Raw genomic sequence first — 18,745 nt, forward strand, 5'->3', positions numbered from 1 at the left:
TCTCTCTTTCTCCTTTGAAAAAAAATCTGCACAGCAAGGAAGGTTCCATTTCTATCTCAATCATATTGATCTGGATAATAGATGAAGATGTGTTATGAACAATAAAGAAATATTCTGTATTCGTGCACATCCAGAATGGGACTTTCAGATTAAGTCTATCTATCTATCTATCTATCTATCTATCTATCTATCTATCTATCTATCTATCTATCTATCTATCTATCTATCTATCTATCATCTATCTATTTATCTATCATCTATCTATCTCATATCTGTCTATCTATCTTTCTATCGTTTGCATTTAAGCAAGTCAATGAATAAACAGGACTCTATTAATTCTAGCTGTACTTGCATGCAATTGAAATCTTGTTTTATTGTTTTAGACATGTTACAGTATATTTACATATGTGGAACAGATTAAATTTATATATATATATATATATATATATATATATATATATATATATATATACAAATATAGACACCTGTCTGTCTGTCTGTCTATCTATCTATCTATCTATCTATGGAGAATATTGTGGTGACACAAAGAATGCATTTTAGCATTGTCAGTGCCAAGGCAGCGCTGACCATATGAAATGCTGCAGGAATCCATTTAATTGTGGAAAATAAAATGTTTCCATTTCCCATTATAAAATAAATATTGTAATAGGAGACTCTTCACTCAATAATAATTTCAGAGCGCTTAAGCTCACCTCCAGCTTCTCCACATTGGAAATAAATTCCAATGATTTGATAGAAAAAAAAAAGCTATAATAGATTTAGTGGTATTTGGGATATCAAAGTGGCATTGATGAATTCTATAAAGCAGCAGCTTCACAACGGGCTAAGACTCTAAAATGACGAGGTATAGATTTTACTCAGCTCAATGCAATTTTTTCAGACTGTTTTCTATTGACCTAAAAGACTTAAGGGAAAAAAAACATATATTATTGGAACTTTTTCAATATTCATTTAAATATTAGTCTTGGTCTCTGAAGGAGAGAGATTGAGTTTGCATCAGAACAATGAAATCAAAGCTCAGACCTGAGACGAGGAAGAGGGTGTCCTCAATTGTATATAGTATATGAGCGCAAATAAATATATATATATATATATATATATATATATATATATATATATATATATATATATATATATATATATATCATGCCCATTTAATGGATATACTGTATGAGCTGCTGATGCTCAGTGACTGATTGAAAGTAAGGTGGAGAAGTCTGCAGGGTTAATATTAGGCACTTTCTACAAAGGCAGAAATAGTGGTGTATTATAGCATTTTTACAAGACCACAGCACAAGGGGTTAATTTCAGAATGCATTAATTATTCTTTTTATTTGTCTCCTTTGTTTATATTGACAACTACATGAAATATGTAAGTATGGCAGCTAGAAGGATACAACAGCAATATAAACTAAAACTCCCTTTCTCCCTAATATTTCCCCTTTTTCCCACCCTACTGACCATTGCTCTTTCCATTGTCTCTCTCTTAGTTTTGGGACTGTACAGGGTAAAGGGCAGGAGGGCCGTGTGTGCCTCCACTAACAGCTTGCTTCCATTGGATGTGACAGGCCTCCTATCTGCAGGTTATACTATGCGAAACATTGAATACTAGTCCTTGCATCTTTTATTGCACATGTTATGATCTTTCTTTAATAAGCATATATCCCTGTGTACATGCTAATTATTCTATTTCCCTATATACAATTTTCCACTGTAATATTCTGCATCACCAATAATATATTCAGACACTGATCTACATTGGATAACTGTAAGATCCTAACAGTGATGTTCTCAGATGAAGTCCCCAGGATGTGTGAGCGGACGGCAGCTGGAGGTGGCCACCAGCTCCTGGTCTTAGAGGAGGGTGCAGAGCAATGACAGGTACTTATCGATGGGCAGAGGGATGCTGACGTCAGCCAAAGCTGGCTGTGAGACTGAGGCTGGCAGGAGGTCTGATCTTGAGCTTCAATATTATCTGCAGGTTTTCAGCTGTAGACACACCACAAACCAAGAGGCAGCAACCATCACTTGGGGAGAGGGACAGAGAGAGCCTCTAGCCAGCAATCACATAGCCATTGTATCCCAGGAAAGGAGGGGGAGAGAAGCAGAGAAAGCTCATCAAGTCATGCAGGATTGACTGCAAAGGAGAAGCTAATCGATGGCAAGGCTTTGAATCTGAATTAGCCTGGAAAGCAAAAGGAGAAGAAAGGAAAGGAGCAGGAGGGAGCACAGAGAAAAAACCTGCCAGAAAGATGGAACTTACAATGGAAAATTTGGGGAACATTCACAATATATCACATTCCCAAGCTGGGGAGCTCATGAGCTCCACACACAGCCGACAAGCTTCCCACAGGAACCTGGTTTCTCATGGTCGACCTGCCATGGTGACAAGCATGGCTTCCATTCTGGACAGGGGGGAGTACAGAAGCGAGCATACCTTGGCTGGACCACTGCATCCTGCTATGAATATGTCCTGTGACTCCCCATCTGGCATGAGCCTAAGCAGCACCTACACGACCCTAACCCCTCTCCAACACTTACCCCCTATTTCTACCGTGTCTGACAAGTTTCACCACCCGCACCACCACCATCACCACCACCATCACCACCACCAGAGGTTGACAGGTAACGTCAGCGGAAGTTTTACTTTGATGAGGGACGAGAGAGGTTTGACTTCAATGGGTAACCTCTATAGTCACTACCCAAAGGACATGACCACCATGGGTCAACCGCTGTCTCCTCTGTCCAATGGCCTAGGCACTATGCACAACTCACAACAGTCACTGGGTCCATATGGTCCTGGTGGACACTTATCCAATGATAAAATGTTGTCACCAAATGGATTCGAATCTCATGCTGCCATGCTATCTAGAAGCGAGGACCACCTTTCAAGAAGCTTAGTTGCTCCAGGAGCTGGCATGATGCCCTCTTTGAATGGGATGCATCCACATGGTCATCATCATCACTCATCATCCAGTGGCTCAATAATTGGAGAAAGGGACAGGCAAGCATCCACTTCTGGTTCCCAGTCTGGTGGCAATGGTCAAGTGGAGGAGATTAACACAAAAGAGGTTGCTCAAAGGATCACTGCTGAACTAAAGAGATACAGTATACCACAAGCCATTTTTGCCCAAAGGATCTTGTGCAGGTCTCAGGGAACCCTGTCTGATCTCCTGAGAAACCCTAAACCTTGGAGTAAGCTCAAGTCTGGCCGAGAAACCTTCAGGAGAATGTGGAAGTGGCTGCAAGAACCTGAGTTCCAAAGGATGTCTGCCCTGAGACTCGCAGGTAAGTTTGTTCCTAAAACTCAGCACATAATATAGTCTTTCACACTCTGAAGCATTTATATTGGTTGTAGGAGATGTTCTAGTGTGTAGCATCAGTCCATTAGGTACAAATACATCAATAATATCATTTCATAGTGGAACATAGTCCCTACATCTCTCATAATAAAGGATGCATGTGACAAAGAAGTGAAAAATGCTTCGTATATTCTTAGAATGTTCTTCTTTGTTTTGAACCTTTGGTAGGATGGAACCTTCCTTCCAATTGAAGTCAGGGCTAACTATGGAGGTTGCATTACCACACAATTACTTTTGCGTAACATTTCTAGTCAATCAGACCAGTTGCTTTGCTATGTGAAAATGGAGTATTGATCTGATTGAAATCAATCTTATCTGCCAACAAAGGTGTCCGACCTGCTTAAAATATGATAGTGACCATCAATGCCAATATTCTGCAGTGTGTCTGGGAAGTTCTGGGACAGACCCATGAAAGGGACCAAGATAATAGTATCCTGATGAAAAGGGCATTAGTTGTAGTAATTAACCCTTTCTCTCCTAACCTTACTCTACAATTAGGCACTGCAACAATATTGTACACTGAACAACATGCACTTGCTGGAAATAATACAGACTACATTGAATCAATGACAATACTCTAAGAGCATTTGTTTGATGCTTCCCAACTTGCACTCCTTTAGCAGATGTTAAAACTTTCTTGTGTCCCACCTTAACACAAAGTCCACATATGCATGGTTGTTGGCCTGTGTAATCAATATCAAACCCTGTGTGGAGTCAAGTGCTGTATTCCAGGAGGGTTCTGCTCACTATTCTTCCAGTCTGCTTTCTGACTTTGTTTTCTGCTTTGGGAGCAAAGGGGTCACTCAGTATGGTCCATGTACATAATACACATAACACTTCACCTTTCCTATGAAAATGTAAAGGCTCACATAACAAATAGCTTAGGGTTCACCAGGAAGGAGCGTTGGGACTAATTACCTGGTTTTGGAGTGTACCAAAATATAAGGGAAATCAAGCATGAAGCTGTCTAGTGAACTGTCTTTTCCTGTCACATAGGCACCTGCACCAGGGAGCATTCTTCATAATTACATTTGCTGCTTTATGTGGTTAGGCAGCCCTATTGTTTTCTTTCTTCTTTTTGTTATTATTATTATTATTATTATTATTATTATTATATTTTTTCAGATACTTGCAATGTAATTGATATTAGGTAATGATTATTTTAGCATATATAATAAATGCAAATAATAAATAGGAATGGTTACATGTACAAAATGATTAATAGCAGACCAGCTGGGAGTATATACAATAATCCTCAAAAGAGTCGTGAAAAATCTCCACCAATAACGCTAATCAATAAAAGCTACCAAAAGTATGGAGGAAAAACATCCACAACACTCTAGCACGAAGATGAATTGCTTATTGTAGGCTCAGCATAGATCTCATTATATATATATATATATATATATATATATATATATATATATATATATATATATATATATATATATATATAGCCTTGGGCAGGAACTGCGGAAAGTATAAAAGAATGATCATTATTCGAACATTATAGCAAGCTTTAGAGATCTTCTATATTTATATAAGATTATCATTATTGTTTATGGGCTATGTAGCTGTCGATATGGTCCATGGATATCACCTAAGATAATGACCCTGTGAGAATTTATTGTATAGACCCAGCTTTCGGCTTTTAGTACCTATTGGAAAGCGGTTTGGCTATGTGGGGAGTAAAGCGGTGAGAGAAGCGAAGTATCAACCAAACAGAATCTTCTTCCTAGATTCTCTCAGCTGCTCTCCGGCCTATCGATCCACACTAGGCCTCTTCATCTCACAAATGGCAGATCCAATCAATTATCTATAGCACACAGACAAAACCACTGGGGATTTACCCCTTTGTCTAACCGACTTTATTCCATCACACTAGGCACAATGCCCTATCTATCTATCTATCTATCTATCTATCTATCTATCTATCTATCTATCTATCTATCTATCCATCCATCCATCTATCCTATCTATCTCATATCTATCTCCTATCTATCTATCTATCATCTATCTATCTATCTATCTATCTATCTATCTATCTACCTATCTATCTATCGGTCATCTTTCTATATACAGTATCTGTCATCTATCTGTCATCTATCTATCTATCTATCTATCTATCTATCTATCTGTCTGTCATCTATTATCTATCTATCTCTATCTATTATCTATCTCTATCTCTCTCTCTCCATCTAGCTATCATCTATTCTATCTATCTATCTATCTATCTATCTATCTATCTATCTATCTATCTATCTATCTATCTATCTATCTGTCTCTGTCTATGTATCTCTCTATGTCTCTCTATCTATCTATCTATCTATCTATCTATCTATCTATCTATCTATCTATCAATCTATCTATCTATCTATCTATCTATCTATCTGTCTCTGTCTATGTATCTCTCTATGTCTCTCTATCTATATATCATCTATATCTATCTATCTATATATCATCTATATCTATCTATCTATCTATCTATCTATCTGTCTATTTATCCCCTATCTATCTATCTATCTATCTATCTATCTATCTATCTATCTATCTGTCTCTGTCTATGTATCTCTCTCTATGTCTCTCTATCTATCTAATAATATTGATTATTCTAGCCTGTACCCAAGTTCTTCTTCCTTGCTCTGATCTTAAATTTGCCCTTTGATGTCTTTATTGTAAAGAGCCGTAGCAATAACATAGCAGACAATGACGGCACACATACAGGAGCCAGGCTCAGGGCTTTGGCGTTTTGAGCCGATTTTGAAGCCACCGATTTGCCGAGCAGTAGCCGGAGGGAGTCGGCGGCCGATCTCGGTCACACACGGCCGGGCACACCGCTGACACCGCTGCTCCTAGCTCCGTCCATCCTTCGGCCATGCTGTATGGGGGATTCATCTGCCGGTAGTGTAATTCAGATGGCTGTAATTAGGGCAGGATAGTGGCATCCTTTAGTTCCAGTCAATGCCCTATTGAAAAGCAGTTAATAGAATGCAAATTGTTCTGGCTTTACAAGGTTCTGGTAAATAAAGATTTAAACACTGCCACAATTGGCGACTTAAGTAGCTCTCTTGTTCAATGTAATTGAGCAGTTTTAGTTTTATATCTTGCTCACTAATATAAAAATAATCACCTGGAGACCATTAATAAAGAGAATGTCTATTACACTGCTGCCTGGACTGCAATATTCTGGAATGTCTGCAGGTGTATGTATTGTTTCTACACGATATATATATATATATATATATATATATATATATATATATATATATATATATATATATATATATATATATATATATATATATATATACACACATATGTATACACATACACTTATACACACACGCATATATATGAACACGCAAATATATACATACGTACACTTATACACACATACATACAAATACACCCACACACTCATGTATAGATAGATAGATAGATAGATAGATAGATAGATAGATAGATAGATAGATAGACATACACACAATATAATACCAGGCTTTTTTTTACTTACCTATATAATTTAGAAATAGATTTCACGTTCTTCCCCTGATGCTTTGCATCTGATAGACGGCATTGCACTAACTCACAATATAACACATGTAAGTACAGAACATGCAGCATAGAAATATGCACAGAAGCTTTTCATTTACAATGAAACATCAATTGTGTATTCCGGGGCTGCTGCCACATGCCTTAATTAATTGACTAACATTTTCCTATGTACATTTAATATTCAATGCTAATATATTAATCAATGCTCCATGAAAACAAACGTATAAACCGCAGATTAATAATTAACCATGCAAGAGTGTGATTGCCCGACACAGAAGCCCAACCGGGTATTATCCTGTATTCAGACATCTGATGCAGGAATGATTCTTTTCTCTCCCTTTTTAGTCTATCTATCTATCTATCTATCTATCTATCTATCTATCTATCTATCTATCTATCTATCTATCTATCTCATATCTATCTATCTCATATCTATCTATCTCATATCTATCTCATATCTATCTATCTATCTATCTATCTATCTATCTCATATCTATCTATCTATCTATCTATCTATCTATCTATCTATCTATCTCATATCTATCTATCTATCTATCTATCTATCTATCTATCTCATATCTATCTATCTATCTATCTATCTATCTATCTATCTATCTATCCATCTATCTATCTCATATTTATCTATCTATCATCTATCTATCTATCTATCTATCTATCTATCTATCTATCTATCTACCTATCTATCTATATCTATCTATCTATCTATCTATCTATCTATCTATCTATCTATCTATCTATCTATCTATCTATCTATCTCATATCTATCCATCTATCTATCTATCTATCTATCTATCTATCTATCTATCTATCTATCTCATATCTATCCATCTATCTATCTATCTATCTATCTATCTATCTATCTATCTATCTATCTATCTATCTATCATCTTTCCATTATCATTATAATAATATATACTTTGCATTACATTGCAGTGCACTTAGGTACCTTAGTTTACTCTATATATCTATGCATCCAGGAGGTATATACGTGTGTGTGTGTGTGTGTCCGTTGCCTATGTACTGAGGTGGTATAGAGGACATCTGCATAATCTCTTGCATATACAATTCGCTGATTACACTTAAACTGGTAATTATATGGAGAGAGGAATTGGTTTGGGGTGGAAGAGGCATGCAAGAAGTGGATCAATAAATTCGAATTACTATCCCTAATTCATCACAGTCAGGAAAATCGATTTAATCTTTGCCATCTTCAAATATTGTTTAGATTGCAAGTTTAAAAAGGAATATATATATATATATATATATATATATATATATATATATATATATATATATATATATATATATACACACACACAAAGTGTCCTGTTTTTGTATACAGTGTATGATTTTCAGCATAATCTGTTATGTATACAAGTATTACACACACTTCTATGTAAACCCCACTCACTCTACAATGTACTCCACCAGCAGCCTGACACTGTGGCCAGGGGAATACATATTGGTGGTTTCAGATTCCTCTGACCCTTATCCGGAGTGTCAGGATAAATGCAGCTCAGTGAATCTAAACCTGTAGGTTTACATAATTTATTGCCATTTTTGAACACTTGTAGTTGAACACTGTAGTTTTTGAAAGTTGACCCTTCCGCTTGTCTTCCTGGCAATGTCAGAACTGTCACGACATGCTCTTACAGCATAGCTTGTAGTATAGCAGGACAGGGGCAGTGCATATGGCAGTACATGTCCATTATGGCTGCAGCAACTTTTCCATGCGTCACTCAAAGTTGTTTATTATGAAACAGAAATCTCTGTGGATGTAACCAATGTAATATGTGAATGCAATCAAGAAGGAAACAGGACTATAGGCTGTGTGGCATAAAGGGTTAAATAAGTAGACTACAGTGGTTCTCTGTGAGTAGTTTTCTATAAAGGTGTTTGCCTATGAGGGCTCGCTCATAATTCGGGCCAGTGCAATCGACCAAAAAATCAGATTGCTCTCGGATCAATGTTATTCAATGAGTCAATGCAGATCTGTGTAGTCACTCCTTTATTCGCAAAAAAAAAATCACATGCCATACATCAGCATGCAGACTACCAGTTTACGGACCATCAGTATACGGACCATCTGTATACGGTTAGTACTACAGACCATCAGTATACAAGCCATCAGTATACGGACCATTAGTATACAGACCACCAGTATACGGACCATCAGTAAATGGACCATAAGTATACGGACCATCAGTATACGGACCATCAGTATACGGACCATCAGTATACAGACCATCAGTATATGCATCATCAGTATATGGCCATCAGTATACGGATCATCAGTATATGGACCATCAGTATACAGACCATCATTATATGGACTGTCAGTATACGGATCATCAGTATACGGACCATCAGTATACAGACCATCAGTATACAGACCATCAGTATACAGACCATCAGTATATGGACCATCAGTATACGGATCATCAGCATACAGACCATCAGTATATGCATCATCAGTATATGGCCATCAGTATACGGATCATCAGTATATGGACCATCAGTATACAGACCATCATTATATGGACTGTCAGTATACGGATCATCAGTATACGGACCATCAGTATACAGACCATCAGTATACGGACCATCAGTATACAGACCATCAGTATACAGACCACCAATATACGGACCAGTAGTATACAGACCACCAATATACAGACCATCAGTATACAAATCACCAGTATATGGACCATCAGTATATGGACTATCAGTATAGGGACCATCAGTATACGAGCCATCAGTATACGAACCATCTGTATACGGACCATCAGTATATGGATCATCAGTATACGCACCATCAGTATATGGATCATCAGTATACGGACCATCGGTATACGCACCATCAGTATACGGACCATCAGTATACGGACCATCAGTATATGGACCATCAGTATACGGACCATCAGTATATGGACCATCAGTATTCGGACCATCAGTATACGGACCATCAGTATATGGACCATCAGTATACGGACCATCAGTATATGGACCACCAGTATATGGACCATCAGTATATAGACCATCAGTATGCAGACCATCAGTATATGGACCATCAGTACACGGACCATCAATATACGGACCATCAGTATATGGACCATCAGTATACAGACCAACAGTATATGGACCATCAGTACACGGACCATCAGTATATGGACCATCAGTACACGGACCATCAGTATACGGACCATCAGTATAAGGACCATCAGTATATGGACCATCAGTATACGGACCATCAGCATACGGACCATCAGTATAAGGACCATCAGTATACAGACCATCAGTACATGAACCATCAGTACACGGACCATCAGTATACGGTCCATCAGTGTACAGACCACCAGTACATGGACCATCAGTATACGGACCATCAGTATATGGACCTTCAGTATACGGACCAACAGTATAATGACCATCAGTATAAGGACCATCAGTATATGGACCATCAGTACACGGACCATCAGTATACGGACTATCAGTATATGGACCATCAGTATACAGACCAACAGTATATGGACCATCAGTACACGGACCATCAGTATATGGACCATCAGTACATGGACCATCAGTATACGGACCATCAGTATAAGGACCATCAGTATATGGACCATCAGTATACGGACCATCAGCATACGGACCATCAGTGTAAGGACCATCAGTATACAGACCATCAGTACATGAACCATCAGTACATGTTCCATCAGTATACGGTCCATCAGTGTACAGACCATCAGTACATGGACCATCAGTATACGGGCCATCAGTATATGGTATACGGACCATCAGTATATGGACCATCAGTATACGGACCAACAGTATAATGACCATCAGTATACGGACCATCAGTATAAGGACCTTCAGTATACAGACCATCAGTACACGGACCATCAGTATATGGACCATCAGTATACAGACCATCAGTACATGGACCATCAGTATACGGACCATCAGTACACGGACCATCAGTTTACAGACCATCAGTACACGGACCATCAATATACAGACCATTATTATATGGACCATCAGTATACAGACCATTAGTATATGGACCATCAGTATACGGACCACCATCAGTACATGGACCATCAATACACGGACCATCAGTACATGGACCATCATTATGGCATAAGATTTTTACGGATACATTACAATTCTGTAACAGATGAAACCGTAGATGATTAATAGCTGCAGGGTAAAAAAACGGATTGCTTATGGACAGCACGGGGATGACAATTGAGAAGTAAGTCATCCCACTCTCCTGGATGAGAAAGGGACCAATTTATACACAAGTGTGAGCATACCCTATGGCTTGTTTCCAGTTATTCGACCACCTGGCTTCCCCCCCCCCCTCCAGAATGCTATACAAATGCCAGAGGGAAACTGATGAGGGCACTGATCCCATAGCTTTCTATGAAATCATTCCATTTATCAGTTGTTGCAATGGACCCTTCAAGGATTCAGATGAATGCTACATGTTGCATTTTCCTATGGGGCACATCAGCTTTGCAGTACAAACTAGTAAGGCTGGGTTTACATACGACCATTGTTTCCATCTGGCATTTAATATGGTAGAAAGAAACTGATCCCTTTGTTTGCATTGAATTATTCCCATCTGTCTAGTGCATCAGTGGTTGCACCGGACGAGTGCAGATGTTGGTCCTGGGACTGGATCACAAGATTTCATGTAACGTTGGGATTTGGCTAAGTGGGGAAAAGCCTTATGGCCACTGATGCGTCAGTTTTGATCCAGCAGAGTTACATTATTCACAAACAACATAGCCTGATGCAATTGATATCTGTGAACAAAAACCAACTGATGTCGCTTATACATATCTCCCACAATATTATTATTGTTCACATAGAAAATAAATTGCATTATGGGAAAAAAAGGGTGTCACTATTGGGTGTGCAAAACTAGTAATCTCACCAGAGCATTAGTGGTCCCAAGCCTGTAAAATATAAAGATAGTAATATTATATGTAGCACGTTAGCTTACAGATTTAACATTACAATTCTAAATTATTCTACATTTTCATTGTCCTCCATGCTTTTGTTTCTGAAGGTCTTTTTTTTGCTAGATTATGAAACATGATTGCTAAGCATTGTGACGGAAGGAGCAGATTTCTATTAGGAATAATATATTTTTTTCTTGTACGATAGACAAACTATTACGATTCAAACAAATATTCAGAAAGCATAAAACCCTAGGTCTGGCTAGGGACATATCTGTTCCCTTAACCCCATTAATGATTGTCTATGTATGTGCGGTGGATTAAATCATATATATCACCTATATATGGATAGAAAGTATCCATGAACCACTCACACAAAAGTATAAAATCAATGAAGTGTTATTAAACATTTCTTAAAAACATGTATCGCACAAAAGGAAGACATATGTATGAGGTTTGTAGCAAGGAGAATACTTCAAGTACAAAAAAAGGGATGGCGAGTCAATTGTAATTTAAGGCATAAGTGCCATCAGATCAAATCATCATAAAAAAAATATAGTTGCCAAATGGGCATTAAATGAGTATATCTATGATGAATTTTGACATAGTCCAACTGTGTAATTCAAATTAAATTATTGTCAAGTCAGTGCTTGCCTATGATCTGATTATCAAATCCTACACACCACCTGAACCGCTCCGACGCGCGTTTCGCATAGGTGCTTTTTAAAGGGCTCCTGCATGTAGCCAAATGCAGTGGGTATAAAATGAAATGTATTCCCCCAACAACAATCAGTTTCACGGGGATGGTGATGCTGCTGGCTCAGTCACAGAGCCGTTGTTGCAACCACGACCCAGGCCCTTAATGACAGCTGGTCGCAATGCAGAGTGAGTGCAAGTCAGAGCCGGGGTCGTGATTTCAGCTGTTGCTCTGTATACTCAGAGTGGTGACTGAACCAGCACCAGCATCTCCCCCCGTGACTGAAACTGAATGCTGCTGGGAGGAATAAAGTTCATTTTTCCCTGCTACATTTGGCTACGTGCAGGTGCCGGGCAGCATATTAACGCTATTAACCTGCAGATTACCAGCATATATGCAGGTTAAGAACATTATTTCTTGTGACCAGTTCCTTTTAAATAATCCACTCATAATTAAGAGAGTATTGGAGCTTGATGGCATATGTTAACTTTTTGGTAAAGGATGTATTCTAGACCTAGGTTCACACAGTCAGTTATGTGGCTCACAGTCAAAAATAATGTGATTCTACCTAGAATTGCTGCATACTAGCCGATAGGAGCCATAAATACATACTTTTGGCAGCCATATAAGAACTTATGGCAATGTTAAAATATAAGGCAAGAGGTTTTCTGACTTGTATGTTCGCGGACAATTTTTGTAACATTATTGATTAATTTTAACTATTAAGCTACAGCTGCAGCTCAAAGGAATTCATTGAATTATGTGCAAATGTATGGACAGTACTGCAAAAAAAATTTAAGCATGGACCAAGCTAAAAGTTATACATTTTTAAACATCTTTTTGTCTTCCAAAATTATATATATTTTACATTTTTTTTACTGAGACACCCACTAATTTTTTAAAACAAAGTGGTTGAAGAGCTCAGCAGAGTATGAAACTTTAAAGACTTTCTATTGAGTGCATGTAATTAGTTACCAATGTTGGTTCTCTTCCTGTATTCATGTTCTGATGATGGTTCTTGTGGTTTTCGTTCTGTATTCATGTACTGATGATGGTTCTGCAGCTGTAGTCATGTACTAATAATGATTCTGGTGATGAATTTATGTATTGATGGTGATTTCAGTATTGAATTCATGTACTAATGGTGGTTTTGGTGATGTATTCATGTGCTGAAGGTGGATCTGGTCTAGTATTCCTATACAGAGGATGGTTTTGATGCAGCATTCCAGTGCTAATGATGGTTGTGGTGCTGTATTCATGTACTGATGGAGGTCCTAGTGTTGTATTCACGTACTGATGATGATCCTGGTACTGTTTTAATGTTCTGATTGTGGTGTTGCTGTTGTATTCATTCACTGATGGACATGCCAGTGAAGTATACTTGTGCTGATAGTTTTTTGGGTGCTGTATTCATGTACTGATGGTGGATCTGATGATGAATTCATGCACTGATGATGGATCTAGTGCTGTATTTATGTGCCAATGATGGTTCAATTATGAAATAGGACAGTGCTTGGCTGAGCATTCTTATCTAATTTTTTTAATTGCTCGGAGCTGTCTCAGCGCCTCGGGATGGGATTTGAATGATGGAGCCACAGGATCCAATCTGGTTCCTCTTTACTCCTATTAATTGTATGCATACCCATAAAACTTGATAGAATTTAAGAAAATTCCCAGCATGTTCTTAACATTGTTAACATAATACAGGTGGCTGTAGATTCAGACGATACAGATAGCTGTAACAACCTGACATAGCAATTAATCATTGTACTAAGCTTAGTATTGTATTCATGTACTGATGATGGTTCTGGTTTCATGTACTTATGGCGGCTCTGGTGCTGTATTCATGTACTGATGATAGTTCTGGAGATATATTCATCAACTGATGGTGGTTATGATGCTCTATTCATGTACTGATGGTAGTTCTGATAATGTATTTATGCTCTGATGGTGGTTCTGATGTTGTATTTCTGTACTGATGCTTTTTCTCATCCTATATTCCTGTACTGATAATAATTTTCATTCTATATGCATGTACTAACGATGGTTCTGGTGTTGTATTCATCATAATAATCATCTTTATTTTTATATAGCGCTAACATATTCTGCAGCGCTTTACAGTTTGCACACATCATTATTCCTGTAGTGTTGGTAGTCCTGGTGCAGTATTCATGTACTTAAGATGGTTCTGGCAATGTATTCATGTACTGATGCTATTTATGGCACTGTATTCATATACTAATTGCTCTGGGAAGTATTAATATAGTGATGTTGGTTTTCTTGACGTGTTAATGTTCTAATGATGGCTCTGCTGCTGTATTCCTGTACTGATGTTGGTCTTGATGCTGTAAGATATAGCAATCCTTAACTTGTCAGTTGATGTGTTACATGTTTATGTTAATAAAGTAGTATTCTGTTTAACAAGTTAAGGATTACTACATTTGTATGTGAGGAGCATTAAGCTTTTGTATTTAGTGGGAGTCCATTATCAATAATCAAAGAAGTATCACTGTATGTTGTTTGTAGCATTATATAGGCTGAGTACATTTCCTACATTTGAAGAAAGGAAAATGTGCCTTTAATTTAGTTACTATTACTTTTTTATATGGGTGAGGGAGTGGTGTGTAGCTGAGTGTGGTGTACAGGAAGGGGTGTTTGGTTTCAAACAGAAACCACTTCATGAAAATCTCCACTTTTTGGGAGTTTCTGGTGGAGTTCTCCTTTCCCTTAAGATTTTTTTGAAGCAGGTTTGAAGATTTTTCTTGATTGGGCATTTTTTTTTACCAGGCATTTTTTTTTAAACGTCAAGCAACTCCTAATATGAATAGCAGAGTGGAGCTCTGATACAAATTAAATGAAAGAGTCTTCCAAGTGTTCTTGAAGTGTTTTTGCATATAAATAAATAGGACATTTTTTTTTTATAATTTTGTTAGCATTTTTTTCCTGTTTTTTTTGGGCTTAGAAACAACGTGAACATACCATTACAGTAAAAAACACTGTCATACACACTTGCTAGACCCCCAATGATCAACATTTCTGGCTTGTCTCTATGTCTTGTCAAAAACTATTTGAAAGTTTGGTTACGCTTTCAAGGCTGCATGACACATCTGTTAATTTTGTCTGTATGCAATCCATTTTATAAGGACTGCAAATATGGACACATGCCCACCCATTGTATTCAGTGGTGGTGTGCAGTCCCTAAGGTTATCACAGGTTACATGCAGCGGCACTTGCTGTAACCTCTGTGTAAACTGGCTAGCTGTGACCTGCGGTAAACTTAGGGCATTCATGGCAGTTCCTAACTGGGCGGTTCACACCGAGGTTATCATGAGAACTGCCGGCTGTGACCTGTGGTAACCTTAATGACTTCACCTCTAGTCACTGATGCTAGTTCTCAGTGTGTTCCGGGGGCCGTGATGAGCGGTCATGTTACTGATGCAGCGGACCCCTGTGGATTACTTTTATTTTTGTTAATAAATGGGTAAATATGGTAATTATCTTGGGAGTGCTTTTTACAACAAAAGGACTTTTGTATGTGTGTGCCTTTCTTTCTTGACTGTGAGGTTAGTAATGTGGGTGTTTTTAAAGGGAACCTGTCACCCCCAAAATCGATGGTGAGGTAAGCTCACCGTCATCAGGGGCTTATCTACAGCATTCTGTAATGCTATAGATAAGCCCCCGATGTTACCTGAAAGAGGAGAAAAAGACGTTAGATTATACTCACCCAGAGGCGGTCCTGCTGCGGTCTGGTCAAATGGGTGTCTCAGGTCCACTCCGGCGCCTCCTATCTTCATTCCATGACGTCCTCTTCTGGTCTTCACGCCGCGGCTCTGGCGCAGGTGTACTTTGTCTGCCCTGTTGAGGGCAGAGCAAAGTACTGCAGTGCGCAGGCGCTGGGCCTCTCTGACCTTTCCGGCGTCTGCGCACTGCAGACACCCATCGGACCGGACCGCAGCGGGACCGCCCCTGGATGAGTATAATCTAACATCTTTTTCTCTTCTTTCAGGTAACATCGGGGGCTTATCTACAGCATTACAGAATGCTGTAGATAAGCCCCTGATGACGGTGAGCTTACCTCACCATCGATTTTGGGGGTGACAGGTTCCCTTTAACTTGTAACTACTAGCACACATCTAAAGCTACTGTCAGTTTGTCAGATTATTTTTTTGGCAGATAAGGCAGATTTCAGTCAGGTCAATAACACATTTACATACCACAAAATAGATTGACATTGGTCTGATTGGATACATATTGGTCATAAATCTGTATGTCTAAAATAACTCAGAGTACAGCCCCACATAAGAACGGTCGCTTGTGCATTGGTTGTTAATGTCTCCATTTTTTCAGGTAAAGCTGCTTATTTTTTTCCCAACATTTCAACATGCTATATGTATAGTGGTTTTCAGGTATTTTGTTAACAGGGTTCTCTACCACTGTATGTGCACACAACATCTTTTAGATGAATCAGAAAATGCTTCAGTAAAACGATGGCTGTGGTTTTCCGTGTCTTCTTTGGTACCTTTTTGGCTGATTAGGCAGTGTTTTGGCCACAGGCATTTTTTTCAACTGCATATGTAAACTAGTGAACAGTTCCAAATGGAATCCACCTGAAGCAGCATAGTCACACCTTTCAGCCGCTTCATGACTTTTGAAACCTCTAAAAGACTGAACATACTGTATGCACATCAGTGCATACTGTATGTCAATTATTTGTAGCATCTTTTAAGCTTTTTTTTCAGACGGCTTTCAGACAGAATCCTCCTAAAAAAGAAGTCTTGAGCGCATACCCACTCCAAAGGTATATGCACATGGTGGTTTTAGACAGCAATTAGCCTTCCAGGCTTTTTAAGGTAGAGATTCTACAGGAAAATATCAGTGATTGTTTTCCTGAAGCCATTTTGCTGGTGTCTTTCCTGATGTTTTTGCTGCCTCCTGAAGAATTGACAGGTCAGTTATTTTAACTGCTTCTGGGATTCTGAACCCTGAAACGGTTAAAATATGATATGCAAGTGCTTCTCACTAAATTAGAATATCATCAAAAAGTTAATTTATTTCAGTTCTTCAATACAAAAAGTGAAACTCGTATATTATAGAGTCATTACAAGCTGCTTGAGGTCTAGTGTGAAGTTTCCACAATCAGTGATGGTTTGGGGAGCAATGTCATCTTCTGGTGTAGGTCCACTGTGTTTTATCAAGACCACTATCAGCGCAGCCATCTACCTGGAAATTTTATAGCACTTCATGCTTTCCTCTGCCGACAAGCTTTCTGGAGATAGAAATTTCATTCTCCGGCAGGACTTGGCACTTGTCCACACTGCCAAAAGTACCAATACCTGGTTTAAAAACAACAGTATCCCCATCATCTGGAATTCTGTGCCCCAACACATCCGGTTATCCACCACATTTGGATCCTGCAAACGGAACCTGAAAACTCATCTCTTCAAAAAAGCTTACAACCTGTAATGACCACATCAACACCATCGGAGCTACTGCAACCTCCAACCTACTGTCTCTTTTCCCACAAACCTGTAGAATGTAAGCCTGCAAGAGCAGGGTCCTCTTCCCTCTGTACCAGTCTGTCACTGTTAGTTTTGTTTAATGTAAGTGATATTTGTATTTTGATGTAACCCCATCTCATGTACAGCACCATGGAAGTATAAAGTATTCTAATTTACTGAGATAAGGACTTTTGGGTTTTCATTGGCTGTAAGCCATAATCATCAACATTAACAGACTTGAAATAGATCACTCTGTTTGTAATGACTCTATATAATATATGAGTTTCACTTTTTGTATTGAAGAAGTGACATAAACTAACTTTTTGATGATATTCTAATTTAGTGAGAAGCACTTGTATAAGATGGAACAAGTGCTCAGTAATGATGTTTTGACATCACTGTACATTTTGTTCATTTCATGTGGTGCTTCTTTAGATGAATTCTGGGAAAATGCCCTAAAAAAAAGTTAAAAAAATTTGTGATAAACCATATTCATTGTGTTTTGCAAGAAAAAAACATAAACTGAAAATAAAGGAGAAAGTTAATTCTTTTGAGTTTTAAGTAGTGAGAATTTTAAAATCGCAGTAAGCATGCATACAGTTTTTAGAACTAGAAAATGCTAAA

At 38.2% G+C, this 18,745-nt stretch overlaps 1 protein-coding gene across 1 annotated transcript in view; it reads left to right on the forward strand.

Moving 5' to 3' along the window:
* The first annotated feature begins 2,046 nt into the window (after positions 1-2,046).
* ONECUT3 (one cut homeobox 3) overlaps positions 2,047-18,745 on the forward strand; it is a 247,837-nt gene continuing 231,138 nt past the window's right edge. Inside the window, exon 1 of the mRNA XM_077272219.1 lies at positions 2,047-3,309. Coding sequence (XP_077128334.1) covers positions 2,274-3,309 — 1,036 coding nt within the window. The 5' untranslated portion in view covers positions 2,047-2,273. The remainder of the gene's footprint in view (positions 3,310-18,745) is intronic.

The sequence above is a fragment of the Ranitomeya variabilis genome, chromosome 1, assembly GCF_051348905.1.
Source record: "Ranitomeya variabilis isolate aRanVar5 chromosome 1, aRanVar5.hap1, whole genome shotgun sequence".
NCBI lineage: Eukaryota > Metazoa > Chordata > Amphibia > Anura > Dendrobatidae > Ranitomeya > Ranitomeya variabilis.